We start from the raw sequence: 22,622 nt of genomic DNA, 5'->3' as shown, positions 1-22,622 counted from the left end.
GTCTACTGAAGGAATTAATGGCCCAGATTGGGGTGGGGGGGTCACAAGTGAGAAATTACTGTTCAAGAGATAACCACTATGGGCAAAGAACAAAGACTGAAATGGAAATCATAGAGATTATTGACTTAGTGATAATTAGCAGCAAAATAAGGTATAATACATATATATATTACACACATAAACCTATATGTATTCCTAATATAGTCTTAATATTATCACCACAAACCATTTTCCAAAATACTAAAAGTAAATACAAACTTATTATAGTCTTACCCAAACCAAGATGTATTCTTAATTACTAGAATCTAAATGATTCTAATTATTTTTGCTCCAACACAATACTAAATATAAATAAATAAAAACATTAATAGTTTGTTAATTTAAGAAACTTTAGAAGGAAATCATTTTCTCGGCTTATGCTGATGAGCTAATAAATCACATGTACTTTCCAAACTTCTGTTCAGAAAGAACAAAAATTGCTTTGTGACATCTCAAACTAATATAACAAGTTTAGCAGTCTATAAAAAACAGAAATTTTATTTAAAATATTAGATTTTTCTATTTTTATACTCTGGAATGTTATTATAGAGCAAGAGCTTGCTCTTATGACAAGCATATTTTAAAAATTAATAAAAGAGAATTGTGGTTTAACTGAATAGTCTACTGGTAGATAACTATAAAAATAGACATTCTTAATTTTTTTCTGTAGAACTAGATATTGAACCCAGGGGTGCTCTACCACTGAGCCAGAACTCTAGCCTTTTTAGATGTTTTATTCTGAGATAAGGTCTCACTTAATTGCTGAGGATGGCCTCAAACTTGGTAACCTCTTGTCTCAGCCTCCCAAGTACAGGCATTATAAGCATGTTTCTGGCTCAACTTCTTTTCATAATCCTTTAGCTCTTACTCTACAGGCTTCCCAGGGAAATTTTTCAACTTAAATTTTCACTATTTCTACTATTAGCTTGCTTCTAAAGTAACTTCCTAACTATAAATGTGTATGGTTGGAAACGTTGATAAATTATCTAAAAATCAATTGCCAAAGAATCCTTCATTCTAAAACCAACAGTAATGGTGCTTAAATGAACAAAACTGACACATCTTGTTGGGTCCCTTGCTGATACCTGGGACCCTAAAGTCAGGGCTACAGCTCTGGTCCTGTAACACCAGTTATCCCAGCAAGGCCCTGAATTCTCAAGGCTCAGTATCCTCATTACTAACATGGAGATGACTATGCCTATTGCATATCAATCACAAGGCTGGTTTCATGATGTGTTATACACGAAATGGAAGAATTCCTTCTTTCTTCATTCAGTCAAACAGTCAATACTTATTGAATACTATCCAGGTGTCCAACACTACTCTAGGCACTGGAAACACCGTAGTAAATAGAATATGGCCCCAAACTTGAAGGATGTATAGTATAGCAGGGGTGGTGGAGAAGTTAAGAGTCAAGTCTCTATCTAGTGTGGATAGCACTATGTAGGGGGTGGAGGTATAGGATACACCCAAGGAAAGACCCTTCTCAGACTTGATGCATCTGGGCAAGTTTCTGGAAGAATTAAAGTGTAAGGAAAGGCCTGGATGAGGAATAGGAACAGAGTGAAGGGCTGGGTAGGTCTCTCAGGTCTGTAGGAGAATATAGGGAAAAGCCCCTGAAGAGCAGAGTCAGTGCTCTAAAGAAACCAGAGAGGCTCAGCATGGTAGTAAATGTCGGTAATCCTACTACTTGGGAGGCTGAGACAGGAGTATCACAGGTTCAAGGCCAGCCTCAGCAACTTAGCAAGGCCCTCCACAATGTAGTGAGAGCCTGTTTCAAAATAAAATGTTAAAGACTAAGGATGTAGCTCGTGTAGACATAATGCCCCAGAATTCAGTGGAGGAGGAGGAGGAGGAGGAGAAAGGAGAAGGAGAAGGAGAAGGAGAAAGAGAAGGAGAAGGAGAAGGAGAAGGAGAAGGAGAAGGAGAAGGAGAAGGAGAAGGAGAAGGAGAAGGCGGCAGAAACAACTAGAGAAATTCAGGGTAGTTGAATCATGGGACGTGAGGATGTTAGGGAGATTAGAGACAGGCAAAGACCAATTCACAAAGCCCTTTAAGCCACTTGAAACAGTTTGGACTTTGTTGAGAGAGCAATAAGAAACCATAGTAAAGAAAGAGACAAGAAATCAGATGTGAAGTTTAGAAAGATCACCAGGCTGCAAACAGGAAGGGGTTGTACCACAGGGAGGGAACCAATGAGGACTCACTTTTTTTTTTTGTTGTTCTAGTGTCTTTTCCAAGTTAGATTTTGACACACCCCAAACTGTTCTTGTTTGTATAAATCATGTGATCAACTATAGGTCTAAAGCCTAGACCTTCTAACCTTTAAACCCAACTCTTTTTCTGCTTCTCTAGACTATCATTTCTTTGCTTGTATGCTACTTTTAGGCCTTTTTAACAAAAAAAAAATCACTATTACTCAAAGCACATGACACTTAAGTATGGGTAGATAAAATAAAATCTAGATCTGTAAATATCTAGACATGTATTATATTGGTATTTAAAGTTTTAACCATGTCTTTAAAATTTTCGATTATTTTATGACCCTGCCTTCCTGTAAATTTTATTGTAACTTGGCACTACTTGCAGATTTTACAAAGCCTGACATCTTTTTTCCCAAGTTCTCTCCACCACATTGTGTTCCTATAGTTCACTCTCTGAAGTCACATCAAAGATTTTAAAATGTGTCGATTACAATTTGGTTAATGTTTTCTTCAAAACTCCTGTGTTTTCTGGGTCATAAGGAAACTTTGATAATGAAAATGGTTAATCTAAGTCATTTTATTAGGGGCATGTTAAGGTTGGGTGCTCAACGGATAAGTGTTTAGCACTCACAGGCATTTCAAAGCTCCTAGAAAGGCCTTTGTTGAAGGGAGGCAGAAAAGAGGAAAACATTTGGAATAAACAGAAACTGGGATACAAGTATCAAAAATACAGGACAGAATAGAATGTAGTTGTTCTCTAAGAAGACCTTTGAGTTATAGAATTCTTCAGTCTCATTATTTTATTCTTCCATCATTCAGATCTTTGGAATTAAACCTCAGGTTTAACAAAAAAAATTATGTTATGTTTTTCTTTAACAAATTCCAATATTTCAAGAATTATCAGCTTACATATGGGGTATTCTGTTAAAGGATCAGGAATTTCACTTTACTCCCTGCTCCCCCCAATTCCTCTGTATAATGCTTTCAACTAGATTGAATCATCTGTTGGATAAATACACTGTGTTATTTAGAAATTTTGATTTCATTTTAATCCATACATATCCTATTTGACATCCTAATGACTTAAGAGGATGATATATGCCACATCTAGGTCATATGGATGTGCTCATAGCAACATCCTCTAAAAGAAGATGAATCCTCGTGACTTCCAAAGAAAATGACAGTCACCTGCAAGGCCTTTAGAATGTACATCAACTTCTGTGCTGAACATATGCTTCCCAGAGAAGAATATCATATCAAGCCACCATATTGTACTGAGAGAGCTTCAGAACCCAGAGAGGGTAGAGATGAGAAGGCGTGGGGAGATGACCATTGGTAATCCTAGTGCCTGGTAGGTTCTTGGATTTCTCCTAGATCATGTCTCATTAATACAAGTTGCTTAGGGAAGATCAAAGTAATGCTATCTATGGGGCCTGCTATAGACTGAATGTTTATGCCTCCTCAAAATTCACATACTGAAATCTTAACCCCCAAGGGGATGGTAGTAGGAAGTCAGGCCTTTTGGAGGTGACTAGATTATGAGGACACTACCATCAATTCATGATTTGGATTTGCACCCTTACAAAGGAGACTCCAGAGACCTAGTCACCCCTTCTGCACGTAAGGACAGCACAAACAGCCATCTGTGAGGGACCGGCCCTCACCAGCCACTGGATCTGCTAGTACCTTGACTGTGGACTTGTCAGACTTCAAGACTGTTGGGAATAAATAATTGTTTTTTATAGCCACCCAAGTTATGGCACTTTGTTATAGAAGCCCAGAAAGACTAAGGCAGAAACTCGGTACTAGGAGAGGAACACTGCCCCTGACAAATGGCTAAAAGTGTGGAAAGAGCTCTGGAACTGGGTAATGAGTTGAGGTGATACAAAGTTTGAAGTGCATGCTAGAAAAAGTTTTGACATCAGTAGACTCTTGGAAACTGTTCTAGTAAAGGAGAAGAGGAAGCTGTAGAGAACACTATAATCATCTTAGAGAATAAAAAAAAATGTGAGTAAAAATAGTGGTAAAGGCCATTCTCATGGCCTCTCAGACAGATGGGGAAGGTGTTATTGGACAATGGTTGTATGTCCCAGTGTTCTGTGGAAGCTAGAATTGGCAAATAGTGCAACTGGATATTTAGCTCAAGATATATCAAAGAAAGCACAGAAGGATAAACCTGGTTCCTCTTGATCACTTGGAATAAAATACAAGAAGAAAAATGACATACAAGATGGAATTGTTGATTTAAAAAAAAGAAAAATTAAAAAATTTGGAGAAATCTCAGCTTACCTATATTATTTAAAAAATGAAGTCGGGGGTAGTGGCGGTACATACTTGTAATCCCAGCATTTGAAAGGCTGAAACAGGAGGATGGTGGTTTATGGACAGCTTCGGTTATTTAGTGAGGTCCTTTGCAACTTAGTGAGACCCTGTTTCAAAATAAAGAATAAAAATAGGGGGGTAGCTTGGAGGTAGAATGCCAATTTGATAGGGAAATTCACATGGATTTATCATCTCTGAAGAAGCTAGGAGCTATTCATCAAAAAAACATAGGGTCTTGTGCCAAATGTGGTGGTGCACATCTATAATGCCAGTACTTGGGAAGCTGAGACAGGAGGATTACAAGTTCCCAGACAGCCTCAGCAATGTAGTGAGACTCTCATCAATATAACAAAACCTTGTTTCCAAACAAAAAATAGAAAAAGGCTGGCTGTGTAGTTTGGAGGGAGAATTCCCCTGGGTTCAAATCCCCAGTCCCCCTCCCCCCGCCAAAATAAAGAAAACATGGGGTGTTTGTCATCCAAACAGAAGGCAGGACCTATAGTCCAAGATAATGGAAGAATGACTGCAAAGGCATTTGGGAGATCACTGAGGTGCCTCTCCCACAAGAGACATAGAGTGCAAGGGCCTGGGGAGAAGGCTAGAAAGGAGGAGCCATAGCTGCCCTGGCTGCTTGACATTATATACAGTTCTCTGTTTTACAGCCATGCTCCTCCGCTTCTCCATGTGTAGCTCCAGTGTGGCATGCACCCAGCAGAGATGTGGGAGTGTAGCTGCCTCAACCTAGATTTCAGAGGGTGCTTTAGAGTGCTGTAAGAACCGGGCAGAGAGCCAGCGTGGAGGTTGAGACACCACCAAGAGTCCCCCATTAGGGCAATGCCCAGTGAAGCTGTGGCCACAGGGCCACCCCTGTGATCCCAGGCTGGTAGAACTCTAGCTGGCATGTGATTTCAGCCCGAGAGAGCCACAGCACAGAGCCACTGCAGGAGTGAGCTACGCAAAGCCATGGGGGCTTGGCCTCCACATCAGGGTATCTGGAAAGTGGGACACCTCCACAGTGGGCCTGCAGGACAGAGAACTGAACCAAAGAGAATGGTTCTGCTTGGGGTCTGTTACTCCCTTCTTTCCTATTTCTTCTTCTTCTTCTTCTTTTTTTTTTTTTTTTTTCTTAGAATGTGAATGTCTGTCCTGTGCCTGTTCTACCATTTTATTCTGGAAACACATAACAGGTTTGATTTCACATATTCATAGGTGGAGACCAATTAGCCTAAGAGTGAGTCATATCTTAAGTCCTTAAATTTCATCATGTCTGATTTATATATATTTAGATGAGACTTTAGGTTTTTTATTTGATGCTGAAATGAGTTAAGGCTTTGGGGGTTATTAAGATGGAAAAAAAGTATCTTGCATGTGAGAATGATATGAATTGGAGAAAAGGTTATTCTAGGTCTAAATGTCTGTGTCCTTAAAAAATTTATATGTCAAAATCTAACCCAAAGATAGTGGTGTAAAGAGGTAGGACATTTGGAAGGTGATTAGATCATGAATACAGAGCCCTCATGAATAAGATTAGTGCTGTTATTATTATTATTATCTTATTGTTATTATAATTATTATTATTGTTATATGTGAGGTACTGGGGATTGAACAGAGGCATTCTACTTCTGAGCTATATATCTAACTCTTTTTTTATTTTTCATTTGGAAACTGTGTCTTACTAGGTTGCTGAGAATCTCACTAAGTTGCTGAGGCGAGTCTCAAGAACCCTGTGGTCCTCCTGTCCAGGCATCTCAAGTATTAGAATTACTAACACAGGCTGGATTAGTGTTATTATTAAAAGAAGCCCCAGGGAGCGCATTCATCCCTTCCACCACACTAAGACGCAGGGAGAAGGCACCGTCTGTGCACCAGGAAGTGGTTCCTTACCAGGTACTTGATCTGTTGGTGCCTTGACCTTGGCCTTCTCAGCCTCTAGAACTGTGTGAAATAAATTTCTGTTGTATATAAACCACCTAGTCTATGGTATTTTATTACGGTAGCCTGAATGGACTAGCACAGGCCTGCATCCACTGAGGATAGGGTTGTGTCTGATCCAAAGTACAAGGTGCTCCATTTTAAAGTTTGTGCACATGTATGCACACAAAGGCAAGTGTGCCTCAGCTGGCAAATATTCTTGTATGTAAGTGAACTACCTATTTCAAAATTATTTCAGTTAGTTCCTTACCTCATCTGCAACTTTCCATATATCTTGATCACTCCACAGCTCATAGGGATCCAAATTTTTTCTAAATGTTCCAGAAAAGATAAATACTTTCTATAACAATAAAAAAGAAGAAAGCATGAATACCTAAACATACTTTTACGTTTTTATTATTTTTTGTGAAATATTTTAAGCAGGAAATATATTTTAAATCAATTTAACAAACACCTATATACTTACCATCCAGTTTTCTTAAATTTTAATATCTTATTATGCTTGCTTTGTATCATTTAAAAAAAATAAACTATAGCAACATTTGAAGCCTCTTGTGAACATTTTTCTAATCCCAATGTCCTTACAACAAAGAAATTGAGATAATTATAAGTTGTAGAAAATTTAAAAAATTTATTCCTAGCAATATTATTTATCACAAACAAATATAAAATTAAAAAGTTTAAAACAGTAAGTTTATGAGGTATAATTAACTTAGAGCAAAATTTTATGTTGTTAATGTATTTTCCTTCAATTTGTTTGATAAGCCTAGCTTTTTAAGGGATTTTGAAAATACTTTAACTTATAGACACGTATGTATTTAAACATAAATGTATATCTGGTCTATAAACCAATGCCCATCTCTACTAATACTGCCAGACAGACAAAGGATGGGGCCACAATTTAGAAATCAATAGGCGAGGCATCGAGGTGCAAACTTGTAATCCCAGCATTCAGGAGGGAGGCTGAGACCAGAAGATCACAGTATGTGGACAGCCACAGCTGCTTAACAAGAAAATTCTCAATTCACTAAAATCCTGTTTCAAAAATAAAAAGACTAAAAAATAGGGCTGGGTGTAGTTTGGAGGTACAATGCCCCTGGATTCCATCCCCAGTACCACACACACACACACACACACACACACACACACACACACACACAAATCAATAGAAGAGCATAAATCAAATGTTTGTTTTACTGAATGCGGGTTATAAAAGATAAGCAAATTAGATTGATCCGAATTGAATAATCAGAGTTGAATTCCCTGAGAGGACCAGGGCACAGCTACCACCCTGTGACACTCTACTTGCCACTGTGCTATCTATTTAGGTTTTCCCAAATGCTTAAAAATGTCTTAAGAGAAAAATCACTGTTTTATGGTTAATCTCTAGAATAAATTTTTTTGTTGTTTTGGTACTAGAGATTAAACCCAAGGGTATTCTACCTCTGAGAGATGGTTCTAGACTTTTTAAAAAAAATTTTGGATTACAAAACTATGGTATATGTACACAATGGAATTTTACTCAGTCATAAAGAAGAACAAAATTATGTCATTTGCTGGGAAACAGATGGAACTAAAGAACATTTTGCTGAGTGAGATTAGTCTGTCACAAAAGGAAAAAAATTAGATACTCTCCCTAATACACAGAAGCTAGAGAGAAAAAGGGTCATCGGAGTAACTCTAGATGAAGAAAGAAAAAGCATAGATGAGCAGATAAGGTGACCTGAGGGGGATGGAAGAGGAGAAGAGGAAAATTCCCTAATGTACATGATGTACATTCACAAACATATCATCGCCAATCACTAAGCCCAACATGAGGAGGGGAGAGGGAATGGGGTAGAATTGGGAAAGGGCTAAATGAGTGATGTGTGCATGTATGCCTCTACTATTTTGTACCCCATTAAGATGTATAACTACAATGCACCGATAAAAAAAAAAAATGTTTTAAAAGCCGGAGTGGTGGCACATGCTTGTAATCCCAGTATTTGGTAGGCTGAGATAGGAGGATAGCAGTTCGCAGCCAGCCTCAGCTACTTAGTGAGGCTATTTACAACTCAGTGAGAACCTGTTTCAAAATAAAGAATTAAAAATAGGGCCGGGGATGTAGCTCAGAAGTAGAATCTTCCTGGGTTCAATTCCCAGAACAAAAAAAAAATTTTTTTTAATTCTATATTGAAATAAAGTCTTACAAAGTTGCTGAAGGCCTCACTAAGTTGCTGAAATTGGCCTCAAATCTGTGATTCTCTTGTTTCAGCCTTCCATATACTGGGATAATAAGCATGTTCCTGGCTCTAGTATAATTTTTTCTCTGACATGGTTTCCTTTTACCTTGGGTTGATAACACAAAGGAGAATTAAGAACTAAATTTCTTGAAGTCCTAGTTTTCACAAACTGCCTTTGACTGAGAGAAAATGCTTAATGCCTGCCTATTCTGTCTAGTTTAAGGAATTGTACAAGGTAATATATTCCCAGATTATGATGTACGCACCTCTCAGGCAGAAATAGCATATTCTTTGCAAGGCAGCCAAGTTCACGTTAGAAATATAATCCTCAGGGGCAAAATTTATGGCTTAAAGAAAAATGTTATTGACTAATATCTCAGGAACTTTCTGGAGAGAGTAAACAGAAGCCTAGTCTGATATTTCTCTGCCTATATTTAAATCACCCCCTGAAGAGTACCAACATTGTTCTACAGAAGTAAATGTGCAGTAAGCATGTGACTCATAGGATCACAGATATGTGATGGGTATATCTGTATATCTACTTCCATGCTGTCAAATAAAAATAATGTCCAAATAAGTTAAAGAGAGTATACAAAGGGCATTATTGAAGAATTCTGATAAAATAATGAGAATTAAGCAAGCAATGTGAGAACTTGAGTCAATTCATTATTTGAGCCAGCCTCAGCTACTCAGTGAGGCTTCCAGCAACTTAGTGAGACCCTGTTTCCAAATAAAATATAAAAAGGTCTGGGAGTATAGCCCAGAGGTAGAAAGCCTCTGGGCTCCACCTCCAGTACCACCAAAAAAATAAAAATTAAAAATTAAAAAAATAAAAACCTTTCCCTTGCACTTGGGAAAAAACATAGTATCTTCAAGATGGCCTTTTAGACCTTATATGATTTAGCCTCTCCTACCTCTTCTGGCTTAATTAGTATCCTTCACAACCAAATAAGGCTCCTCAAAATACTAAGATTATCTAAGCCCCACAGGGAATTTTGTTTTCGGTGTCCATTTCTCCTATTAGATCTCATAACTTTGCTATATACCATGTCATGAGCACAAGATTTGTACATAATATGGGGCTCAGTAGATGTTGACTGAATAAATGAGTGGGCTTATGTGAAGATAAGAAAAAATGTGAAAACATTAGAGTTCAATAGATATTATTCTATCTTGAAGAATAGCTTCTACCAGCTACTGTTTTATTTTTGCTCAGAAGAGCACACGTGCGTGTGTGTGTGTGTGTGTGTGTGTGTGTGTGTGTAAAATGTGGCCTACATCCTTACAACGATCACAGTCTTTTTAAGAATAACATTAATAATTCATTAGTTTTTTGGTTTTTTATAATTGCTTAGAAAATGGTTTGCCTAATTTTTATGCATGATAGCTTAATAATTTATGTAAAGTACTTAATAAATATATTAAAATATATACAGGTTATTTTTATTTAAATATATCTGTATTCAAAATTACAAAGCAAGAAAGTTATTTCTTGAAATTAGTGAATTTGTCACCACTCAGAAATTCTATAGGTCCAAAATATAGTGAATTTGTCACCACTCAGAAATTCTATAGGTCTTTTGTTTACAGTTTATTGTCTAGCATAAGGTAATGAAGTAAGTACTCCTTTAACTTTAAAGAAACTGAACAAACTAGTTGGGTTAGAACTTAATTTCGTACAATCAATCAGACATTCCATTCCTGTGTTACAAATAGGATCTGGCACTCTTGCTTCCAGGGGTGCCAGTGGGTGTCTTAGTTCTGTTTTCTAAACTGTTTGAACTTTCCACAAACTCTTCTCTACAGCTGAAAGGTCCATGGAGGTCACCTAAGTTCTGTTTCCCTGGTTTACAAATGAAATAGCCAGAGCCTGAGAAGTTACATGGTTTGGCCAACATGGCACAGTCACAGCTATTGTGCCCCCCCCCCAAAAAAAAACCCTGAAACTATCAATCACAATGATCCTCTATCTCTCTTTTAAGAAACTATTCACTAATAAGAAAGTTAGGGTGTGCAAATATTTGATATTTATTTAATGTCATGTATGGTACAAAGAGTAATTCTTGAGACTCAGGGAAGAATAAAGAGATGACCATTGTTCACTAATGACTAATCTCTTCCCTGAAGTTGACTCCTCAACTCCTGAAATCAGAGGAAACAGCTGAGCCTACATGAAGTTCTCAGAAATGGTCACATATCATTGCAACAGGCATTATGCCTCAGTATCAGATGCCAAATGAAAACAAAGTAGCACTTTGATTTCTGTGGTGACGGAATGTAATATAAATTAAATAAGTGGGAGGGATGACTTTATTTAAACATGGTGCTATTTATTTTTGGTCCAAAAGGAAAAGAAAGAAATAGATAAATTAAAGATATTATAGATAATTCTATTAAAATGTGGCCCAAATGTTTATAAGCACACAGTAGCTGTGCTCTACCTTCCTGACGATGTCTGAACCATTTTCTGATACATTGCATCTGCACAGTAAGAATCTACCTGATGTTAGCAATCAGGACCCTCATGCTGCATTAGAGAACATTTAAAAAATAAACATTGCTTTAAGAATATCTGTTACCTAGAATAAGTGTAAGAAAACATGTCTCAATCTTAAAAAATCCAGACTAATTTTATAATAATGCGCATGTCATATATTTATATGTAAATACTTGTATGTAAGGTGGTTGAGTCAGTTTTTTTTATTCGACATTTTATAACCTTTTCATACTATAAATTTATAGTACATACTTTTTCAGAAATAGCATGATCAAACATATCAAAAATTTGGAGTAGATAAAGTATGTTGTACTTATATCTACACCAGCTATTTTCCTCATCACCCTTGAATCCAGCACTCCATCTCTGCTGCCCATTTCCGTGTAGTCCACAGGCTTATCACGCCGCTGCTGGAGTGCCTTGTTCTCATCCCATCTCCTCCGTACACTGATGCTCCATCCCCTTCCTGCAGCCTTTCTCGCTCACTGGGCCATGTCAGAACTTCCTAACATGTGGCCCCCTCTGAGTCTTCTCCTCACCCTGACTTTTTCTAATCCCCATCTTTGTGGTTGTTCATAACTTCCCTGCCTGGAACTCTTGCACTCAACCTTTCTAAGACCTACAAACTTTATGAGCCTTTATGACCCACCTTCATTATCTTTGTGAAATTGTTCTATATAATATGCCCTCAGTATAATACAAAGATAAAGGAGATATGAACTCTTATCTTCAAGGTTATTACTATAAATAATAATAACCACAACACGGTGTATTGTCCTTACTATGTGCCAAGGAGGAGGCGAGTTACCTTAAATGTATTAATGCATTCAATAGCCATAAAAGCAGAACAAAGTTATTATTACCATATACTCACTTTATAGGTAAGAAAACTAAGTTGCATAGAAATTAAATAACTTGCCTAAAATGACACAGATTAAAATCAAATACCGAGAGAGTCACAGTCCCTTGTAAAAAAAAAAAAAAAAAAAAAAAGACCAACATTTAGTGATGCCGAACAAAACAATGTGGACTGAAGTTCTATCATGCAAGCTATTGTGTTAAGTGCTTTGTGAGATAGAAAAATCAGTAGGAGTTGGGCTGGGGTGGTGCACACTTGTAATCCCAGCCTTTGGGAGGCTGAGACAGAAGGATTGTTTTACAGACAGCCTAAGCTACTTAGTAAGGCCTTTTGCAACTCAATGAGACCTTGTTTCAAAATAAAGAATAAAAAATAGAGCTAGGGGTATAGCTCAGAGGTAGAATGCCCCTGGGTTCCATCCCTAGTACTGCAAAAAAAAAAAAAAGAAAATCGATAAGAAAAGGAATATTTTATTCAGCATTACTGTTAAATATTCCTTTTGTAAGCCCGCTTCTGTTGTTGATGATTTTGTGTTTAAATTTTGCCTCTTTAACTAAAATGTCTGCAAAATTTTTACAATACCAAGTGGAAACTAAATAGATAATTGTAACATAAGACACATCAGAAGAGCAAGGAGAGATTTAGAAACAGGGTTGTAGGGCTCATCTGAGACTAGACTACGAGAACGGAGTATTTGAGTTGGAATTGAAACCCCAAAGTCACAGAGTCTGAATGTTGCCCTTCTACCTCTGGGCTACACTCCCAGACCTTTTTTTTTTTTTTGAAACAGGATCAACCTGCGTGATCCTCCTGTCTCCGCCTCCCAAGCACAGAGATTACAAGCTTGCACCACCACGCCCAGCTGGATGTTTCTTTGAAAGGTTTGATTTGGATGTTCCATATAATGGAAGGAGGCAAGAAAAAAATATGAGGGGAAGTGCGCAGCAGTGGGGGTAGAAAAAGAAGGGCCCACCGACGTGGTGAAAGTACTGACAATGGGAATCAGGGGCTCGACTTTCCTCAGAAGCACCCACAGCACCCCATGGCTGGGGTGTGTGGGCCATGACTGTGTCTACCTCATCACTGTGGTCACATCCTTTCTTCCTTTGATTTCTGACTTATGACACTGAATATAACTCTGAGCTTCTGATTCAAAGCTTATACGCTGGATTGGGACTTCACTGTGACAGACCAAGGACAAGTACTATCTGTACCTTTTATAAAACTATGGAAGCTACACTATTTCTTTTATGTGGCTGGGGATGAAACCCAGAGGCATTGTACCCCCGAGATACACCCCAGCCCTATTTTTTAGTCTTTCATTTTATTTTATTTATTTTATTTTATTTATGTATTTATTTTTGGTGTTACTGGGGTTCCTAGAAGCCCTTCTACCTCCGGGCTACACTCCCAGACCTATTTTTTTATATTTTATTTGGACACAGGGTCTCTTAGGCCAGCGTGGCTGGCTTTGAACCTACGCGATCCTCCTGTCTCTGCCTCCCAAGCGTGGGGATTACGAGCCTGCACCACCACGCCCCGCTAGTCTTTTATATTTTTGGTACAGGGTCTCACTGAGTTGTGAAGGCTATCTGCAAACCGAGATCCTCCAGTCTCAGCCTCCTGAATGCTGGGATTACAAGTCACTGTTTTTAACTATAAGCATATAGAAGGGGTTTAACAAATTGCTCAACTGTTAATTATTGTTAAACTGAAAAAGAGTAGCTACACCCCCAACTTCATTGTTTATATCAATAGGCACACATTTTGAGCATATCTGGCATTCTTCAGAACAAAAGATGCCCTGACTCTGTGGTGGGATTCATGTGTGGGCATTAATTATTCCCAATCATAATGTAATGTCTTATGGTAAGAATAGGCCTAGTCATTCCCTCACAAAAGCTTGCAGTCTTTCAAACTTGTAACAGAAGCTTTAAAATACATTTAAATATTTGTCTGTTTTTCATGGCTTCAGTGTTTCACAAGGTCCACAGTTGTGATCGGCTTCAAGTCTTGGCGTTTCCAGTTGCCCAAGCAGTGGGATTTGACTCTAAGCCTCTGTGCTTCCTCTTCCTGACCTCACAGCTCACAGGCAAAGTGAAGCAAATTAAAGGAGGCTCCACCTTGACATGCACACAATAGCCTGTCTTTCAGGCCCCTGTGTCTTCCAAAATTGCTTTCTAGTTATGGAGAAGAGGAATTTTAAGCAAGAAGGCAAACAAACAAAAAATAACTATGAGAATTTGCCAAAATTGCTGGAATCTTGTGATTTCACAGCAAATGTTCCAATATCACTGAAAGAGAAAGGAAGTTTCTTGTTCCAAGTTCCTGTTTTATGTCTCTGAAAACCAATAACAAACTAACCCAGAGATCTCTGATAGCACATTTTCAGAGACCTGCACAACTACACAAGGATGGGAGGTAGGAGAAAGAAAAAGATGGAAGAGTAACAACATTAGCTCTTCTTGGATATTTAATTCCTTTTTCTTTGTTTTGAAGATTAAATTCCAGAAGGAAAAAAATTGTTTAATTTGGACTTTCTAAGAAAATTCAGGAAAATAAAGGCATCTCGTTATTTAGACTACACACACACACACACACACACACACACACACACACACACATATATATATATATATATATATATATATATATATATATATATATATATATTTCTAGTATATATATACTAGAAATTTCTCCTCTTTCTCCTTTGGGCATTCCCTACAATGTCCCAAAGCTGTCACTGTGCTATTGAGAGTCAGTTCCAGAAACCAGGGTCATGCAAACATATATGAGAATATCCACATCAGCATTATTAAACATTTCTGATGGAATCTCTGAAAGTCTTTCTTTCTTAGTTTATACAAAGCTTAAAGCTGTAGATGAGCGAAAATTAAATAAAGGCAAGTTTGAAAGATTTACTTTAGCAAGAAAGAAAAAAAATAAAAATTTATAGCTCTGGCCTATTCAATTCTTCTAGGTCTCTCATATTTAAATAGAGACCTAAATAGAATGTGTAAGCAAACAAAAGTCTCTTACACAGGGCAAAAATACTAAAGGATTCCCGGTGAAACTGAAATTAACTTTTAGAGTTTGGCTTCTTCTAATGGACAGTTTTGTGTGAACAAAAACAACAAAACCTAAAGCTTCTTTGCTCTTAGTTGTAAATGAAAGCAGAAGACCTAGGTTAAGCTGAATAACACTTCTCTAACAACCAGAGTCTATTCCACGTTCTTCAGTATTTTTATTTTGCCTAATGCTATCACCTCGGGATACTTGTGTTTCCAGTTTATCTTAGACTCTCTGGCAATTCCCTTTCTCCACCCCTTTATTTTTTCTTTTTGAAAAAACAAGACTTGTTTTCAAAACGCCAGCCAGGGTGAAGTTTCTGGCAACAAGGGAAAACCCAGACAAATGAAATAAAAGCATCGGTCTAGCAGTTTCAATATTCAATTCATTGAAAGGAGCGAATTACCACCAAGGTAATCTATCAAGAAACACAAGCTTTCTTCTCAGCCCGGCTCTGTATTCAGTCTACCTGGAGATGCTCCTGGCATTTGAGTTTTATGTTAAAAGTAGAGAAGTATTACAGAAAGCCATGTTAGTGGAATTGATTTGGTACCCCTTTGTATAAAGGGAGGAAATTTATCATTAGAACAGTGAAAATACCCATAAAAGGACAGAGACCAGCAGCAATATAGCACATGCCTTTTAGCTTTGGTCCCAGTAAAGATATTTCTTGGTTTTCATTTAGATCATTTTAAACTGGAACTCTTCCTATTTCTTTCACAGGCAAGAAGTCCATTTGCATGATAACACAGATAAACTGGCACTAAGATGGTGAGGCTAGAGATTCTTTGTGACCCAAATCAAAGAGTGACATTTAAGAAAAAAATTTTAAAAAGAAGCTACAGATTAATCTGACATGGTTCTTCCTATCCAAAGAACAAAAAACAATCATCACACTTTCTATTTTCAATTTCACTACCTCATGTTTCCAAGTGTTTGCTATTTCAAGAGCATCTTTTATGTCTTGCAAAGCATTTCTCAACCTGCTGTGACTGCTAACTTGGAGCTCAGACCACTGAAGCAGGAAAATAAAAATAAAATAAAATAAAATAAAAGCTGTTAAAAACAAAAGCCCCAGGCTCCTGCTACAGATCATGTCTTCTGGGAAATACTACCAAAACTATGAACATTTTAATAACTATATGTCACAGAAAACCCCAAACTTCTAAAGGTATTTCTCTCCTCATGACACTTTTTCTGACGTTGCAGAAAAAATAACAGCAGGGAACAACAAATATATTTTGCAGAGTAATGCGAATTTCTTGAGTATAAACAAGTATCAAATCTTGTTAAAAATGTCATTTTAGTTGCTTTTATGTGGCTACATCTTTTTCCTCACCTGTGGTATTACTCCAAAAGCTTTTCGCCACTGTTGCAAAGTTATAGAATCCCAAGACACACCATCAATCTGGATTTCTCCTTCAGTGTTCAGTAGTCGCAAAAAAGCTAGTAACAAAGTACTCTTTCCTGACCCAGTTCTTCCCAAAAGGCCCACCTGTGGGGGAAAAAGTAATAAGATTACTCTATAATATACAGATATCATATATATATCAGGGTTGTATTACAATTTAAAAAATAACACTGGAATTATTTCTCCTGTCACCAGGGGAAGATTTTTATTTATTCATTCAAACCTTTTTGCATATTCTTAATTATGATAAATCAATAGAGGGAAAAATAACCTGGGAACAGAATATAGAATTAAGGAATTAGATTGGCCATAAGGAATTGAACTGCCCATGCTGGCCTTATTGATCACTGACTTTAACTAATAAAAACAAAGGTCAAAATGAGTTTATGGCACTAAGGAAAAGCAAAGGTAGAGTTATCAATGAAGTATTTCTAAGGATGAGCTTAAGATAGATGGAGAGACCTACAGCCTGATCTAGTTCCAAACATGGATGCAAACTTGAAACTTAATTGGAAATAGGTTTAATATGTAGCTACTTTCTCTTGTAAAACAAACCATGTGTCAAGTACAAGCCTGAAAAATAACAATATTACAAAAAATATATTACAAAAAAAAAAAAGTCAGGATGGGGCCAGGCTTCACCATTCCTAAAAGAGTAAGTATTGAACAGTCATCAAATCAATATTCTAACATCTTACCCTCCTAGCAAGAAGGGAATTTTATAAAGCAAAAAGAATATTAACAAAGATCTATTTTAGCTATCTAAAGACCAAAAGCAGAAGGACATAGCATGGTACTAAGCACGTAGTGCGTTGCATGGGAGAGGCGTGGCATGGGTAGCCAGGAGAGCCCCTTGATGTGTTTCTGCTCAGATCCCAGCACCTGAGGAAGGAGCTCTGATTGGGGTAGAATATCTTGCTGTTCTTAACAACCACAGAATAAACTGCCTGACACTTAGCAGCATTGAATAAGTATTTGCTTCATTCTCTTCCTTAAAGAAAAAAATGTTTATATATATTTATATATATTACATATTTATATATTTTAACATATTTATATATATTATATATTTATATATTTTAACATATTTATATATATTTATATATTTTTATATATTTATATATTCTTTGGCTTCTTTAAAGTATAGCTGAGTAAATGGTCTTTTTTTCTTTTTTTTAAGATAATAACATGACTTTTTTTCTAATTAACTGCCTGAAAGTATTATAATACATTCCTCTTTAAGTTTTGGCTTTATATTCATTGATTCTTTTTTTCTTTCTATGAAAACAATTTTGAAGCCAGGCGTGGTGGCACACACTTGTTATCCCAGTATTTGGGAGGCTGAGATAGGAAGATCACAGTTCACGGACAGCCTCAGCTGCTTAGTGAGGCCCTATACAACTCGGTGAGAACCTATTTAAAAATAAAGGATAAAAAATAAGGCTAGGGATGTAGCTTGAAGGTAGAATGACACTGGGTTCCATCCCCAGTATGGAAAAGAAAAAAAGGAATATAATTTTCTAGAAGAAGAACAGAAGAATTATTTAGCAGAAATTTTTTGAGTAATACTTTTCACCCCATCTGTGGTGAAAGATTTTTTCGTTTTTTAATATCCAATTCACTACAAAATAGTATTTTAAAATTATAATAAAAAATGGACTTTTAAAATGCTTACTCTCAGCCAGACATGGTGGCGCAAGCTTGTAATGCCAGCATTTGCTAGGCTGAGACGGAAGGATGGTGATTCGCAGACAACCTAAGCTACTTAGTGAGGCCTTCTGTAACTTAGTGAGACCCTGTTTCAAAATAAAGAATTATAAAAACAGGGCTGGGGGTGTAGCTTGAAAGTCGAATGTGCCTAGATTCCATCCCCAGATCCGCAAAAAAATAAAATAAAATGGTTACTCTCAATTTCTATACTTATTTCATCATAGTCCAGTAATAGTTTGTAAATCAGGGCTAGAGTGGGAACCACAATCCATGTTTTAGAGTTTATAACAAGGCATAATAATAAAAATAGAACACTCATTAGGAACTTGCTAATAGAATAGGCCTTTGCAATAAGCTGGTAAACAGTGATGATGACAGTAGTGACTTTCTAGCCATCATAAGAGCTCCATAATGAGACTCTCACAAATGTTTATTCTTTGAAACAACAGAGAAAACCAGATCAACCAAGTGGCGTGCAGAGCATTCTGCTGAGTTTTTTCATAGTGCTAATTATATTCATTAATTATTTTTTCTTGATTATTGCTTGCGTTCACCCCAAGCTCAACAAGAGTAAGGTCTATTTTGTTTTCCAGGTGCAAAATAATAGGCTTAAACAAAGTGCTCAACAAATACTTGTCTCGATTGACTAAGGGAGAGATAGTCAGATGGAAGGATAGAGCAGAGGAATAAACATATATATTTAGTTGATCTTACAAACACATGAATTTAGTTAATTCTGGTCAATTATCAGAGCAATACCTAATTTAAAGATTTGTGAAATTTTATCTCATGCACACATTTTCTTTTTTTGTGTGTGTGGTGCTAGGGATTTAATCCAGGGACATTCTGCCTCCAAACTATACCCCTAGCCTGTATGTATGCATGTATGTATGTATGTATGTATGTATGTATTTTAAAACAGAGTCTCACTAAATTTCTGAGGCTGGCTTTGAACTCTCAATTCTCCTGTCTCAGCCTTCCAAGTACTGGGATTATAGGGGTGTGTCACCAATCTCAGCTCACATTTCCATTTCTAAATTATCCCATGTTGCACAAACACATTCACATGTCATGATTTCTCAAACACAACAGTACAGCTTTGTATAAGCAATCTGTCCAATGTCAGCAAGGTATAAGGGAAGAGAAGAAAAGGAAGTTCAATAGGTGAAAGTGATTTGCTCTAAGTTCTTACAAAAATATTTGAGTAAGAAGTGACCTAAATCCTTATATTGTTCATCAGGGTTCTCAAGCATAGGACAGATGACCACATTGCCTTTCCTTTAAAAGCAAACACTAAAATTTTTGGAAAGGTCCGTTTTTATGATGGAATAGAGTAAATCAAGAAGCAATTTATACATTCCGTTTAGCTTCACAGTTTTTATCTGCCGTTCTGATTTCCTTATATCATTAAACTGCTGGTAATTGGTATGTCTGACAAGTTTTCCAAAAGCTAGGAGTCTCATTGATTTGTACCTAGCAAAGTCTTCTTGTTCATATGATTGGCACATAGTAATTCATTTCCGGTATTTTTAAGAGTGCTTCCTGCAAGTAAGCTTTTAAGATATTTCCTAATTTCAAGTTAGTGTTCTCTAGTAACTTCAATGCACCCCCTCTGGGAATTTTGGATGAAGATAAATCAGATGATTATGTAGAGAGCTGAACAGTGCTGAGTTTGGTGCTAGTTGTAATTGCACTGTACCATGAATAGAACAGTCTCAATGCATTCTTTCGGAATGTCTTGCCTGCCATTTTTAATACTGCCACAGATGAAAACCCGCTGTAATTATTTTTCATTTCTTTGTTGTCTCTAGAAATCAAGAAGCCAATTTCAAGTGAAATTTAGATCCATAGGTGATATCATTAAACCTCTTATATGTTCTTATATCTGTTTATTATTAAAACACATGCACTGATTAAGTTACTGTTTCAGCTATTTCAAATCAATTTTTAAATCAAAACAGAAATGAGATGTGTGCCCAACAAATCAAATCAAACGGGCACTTAGGGACTTGTGCTGATTTGATGTGAACTTTTGCCATTCTTAACAAATCATTTCTGACACTAGAGTATTTTTAAAGGATAATAAAAGAAGACATCAACTAAATCACCCAAAAGAATAGATCTTAAAGTACTATTATATATCTATTTTATTTTAGGACTGTCCAGTACTATGATATATGCAATATACCATCTTAAGAATTTCAATAAGTCCAAATTTATCATAAAGTAACTGACTCCAAATTAAAACCCCAGGCTGCATTCTGAGAGAGAAAAAAGAAACAGAGCAAGAGATATTCTAGTTGGGGAAAGGTGATTTAGCTACTATTAAAATGTAGACCAAAAAAATTATAGCTTTTAAGAAAAATTTATTTGAGATTGAAAAGAAACTAAATTGTTTAAAGTAACAGTTATGAAGAAGTGCTACAGTCCTTGTGCCTAGAAAATAAAAACTTTAATGGAAAAGCTACATTCAAATATGTGTATACATGTGAATATAACATACTTAACATGGACACTCAGTATTGGGAGGGAGGGAAAAGGGGAAGGGGAAGGAAGGGCAACAAATACCGTGTGAATATATGCCACTGTCAACAGGATCCACATTATGATGTGAGACTATAATGCTCTGATTAAAAAGTACATATATATAATAAAAAAGAAAATAAAAACATTTATAGCATAAGTTTCATGAACTGAAGGCTTTTGATTAAGAGCAAATCAAGTAATAAAACATTTTCTCTAAAGAAATTGCTATGAACAAAGTAATTTAATATGAAGATTGAATAACTTTTCTATACAAAATATTGATTGTTCATCTATTTCCACATAACCAAGAACATCGAAATCCATTAATAATTAAAAGAGATGCCTACTTGTGCTCTAAATTTTTAATTGCTTCTTTTTCACAAGAGTGATTAGCTCACAGTTGAGTTGGAAGCTTTTTCTTTTATTTTTCTTGTATCCTAAATAGTATAGCAAATTTGAGTCTACTCCTTAATTCAGCATCTAAGAAATATGTTTGGAGCATCCTGTTATAGTTTGCAAGATGCAAACTCTAAGGGGAAGGCAGTAGAAATGACATTCTTATGAGAGCTTCTCAGAATGACATTTTAAAAATCAATTCCTATCCCAAAGTAGCCCATGTAGTAACATAGGTAAAAGCCATCAATTCATTCATCTAAAATTTATTAGGCAATGTGCTACAGCTGGGTGTGGTGGCACAGACTTATCATCTCAGTACTTGGGAAACTGAGACAGGAGGATCACAGGTTCACAGCCAACCTCAGCTACTTAGTGAGGCCCTCCACAACTTAGACTCTGTTTCAAAATAAAGAAGAATAAAAAATAGGGCTGGGGGTGTAGCTTAGAGATAAATGCCCCTGGGTCGATCCCTAGTACTGAAAAAAAGTAAAATTAAATTAAAAACCAAGCTGGGTGTGGTGGCGCACGCTTGTAATCCCCGCGCTTGGGAGGCAGAGACAGGAGGATCACACAGGTTCGAAGCCAGCTGCGCGCACTGGCTTAAGAGACCCTGTTTCCAAATAAAAATGTAAAAATAGGTCTGGGAGTGTAGCCCAGAGGTAGCAGGGCTTCCAGGAACCCCAGTACCACCAAAAAAAAAAAAAAAAAAAAAATTAAAAACCAAAAGCAGACAAACAAAGTTGACTTCCAGATTTCAGTCTGACATGTGTGCAGCTTGGAACTGGTCACTCCAATCAGTGGTCACTCCAACCAAACAAAAATCTGAGCAGACTAGAAAATCAACAGCTTTTTCTTGGGTTTACCTGAGAAGTAATGGAACAATGAAAACTATGACTCCCCACAACTCCAAATGGAGAGATAGACAAGAGAATAGAACCACAAAGTACCCAACAGAAACCATCAAAAAGAAACCTCTGAGGGACCCAGCACAGCAGGGTAGAAAAGACTAAGCCCTAACGGACAGATTATCAGGAATCAGTGTAGATGACTCTGAAAGCACGTCACTTTCTCCTTATATTGTTCTTTCAATTAAGCATTTTTAATTTCATTTTTTAGCATAGTAATTCTCTCTTAGAATAGTATTTCTACTTTTCACATTTTTTTTCCTGATGTTCCCTTCTTTATGTAGATACGAGTTTTGTTTTATCTTTATGTAGATCTGAGTTTTATTTTCCTTTTCTGTGAAGAATGTTTAAGATTTCTCACAAGACATGTCTACCAACATTTTCCCTCAATTTTTGTTTGTCTAATAAATTCTTATTTCTTTTTTAATCTTTTGAAGGATAATTTTACTGGATAAATTCTAGGTTCTAGAATTCTAGTGTGGCATGTTTTCTTTTCCTTTCAAGACTTTAAATTTAAGTGAAGGTAA

The 22,622-nt window shown here is 36.6% G+C and overlaps 1 protein-coding gene across 1 annotated transcript in view; it reads right to left on the bottom strand.

The window, feature by feature from the left end:
* CFTR (CF transmembrane conductance regulator) overlaps positions 1-22,622 on the bottom strand; it is a gene marked incomplete at both ends in the record, with an annotated part of 172,619 nt that overhangs the window by 6,197 nt on the left and 143,800 nt on the right. Inside the window, 2 exons of the mRNA XM_080700885.1 lie at positions 6,748-6,837; positions 16,487-16,642. Coding sequence (XP_080557011.1) covers positions 6,748-6,837; positions 16,487-16,642 — 246 coding nt within the window. The remainder of the gene's footprint in view (positions 1-6,747; positions 6,838-16,486; positions 16,643-22,622) is intronic.

The sequence above is a fragment of the Muscardinus avellanarius genome, assembly GCF_963383645.1.
Source record: "Muscardinus avellanarius genome assembly, chromosome: 9".
NCBI classification, from domain to species: Eukaryota; Metazoa; Chordata; class Mammalia; order Rodentia; family Gliridae; genus Muscardinus; species Muscardinus avellanarius.
Note: the sequence above shows the minus strand (reverse complement) of the source record. Positions and strands in the feature narration are given on the sequence as shown.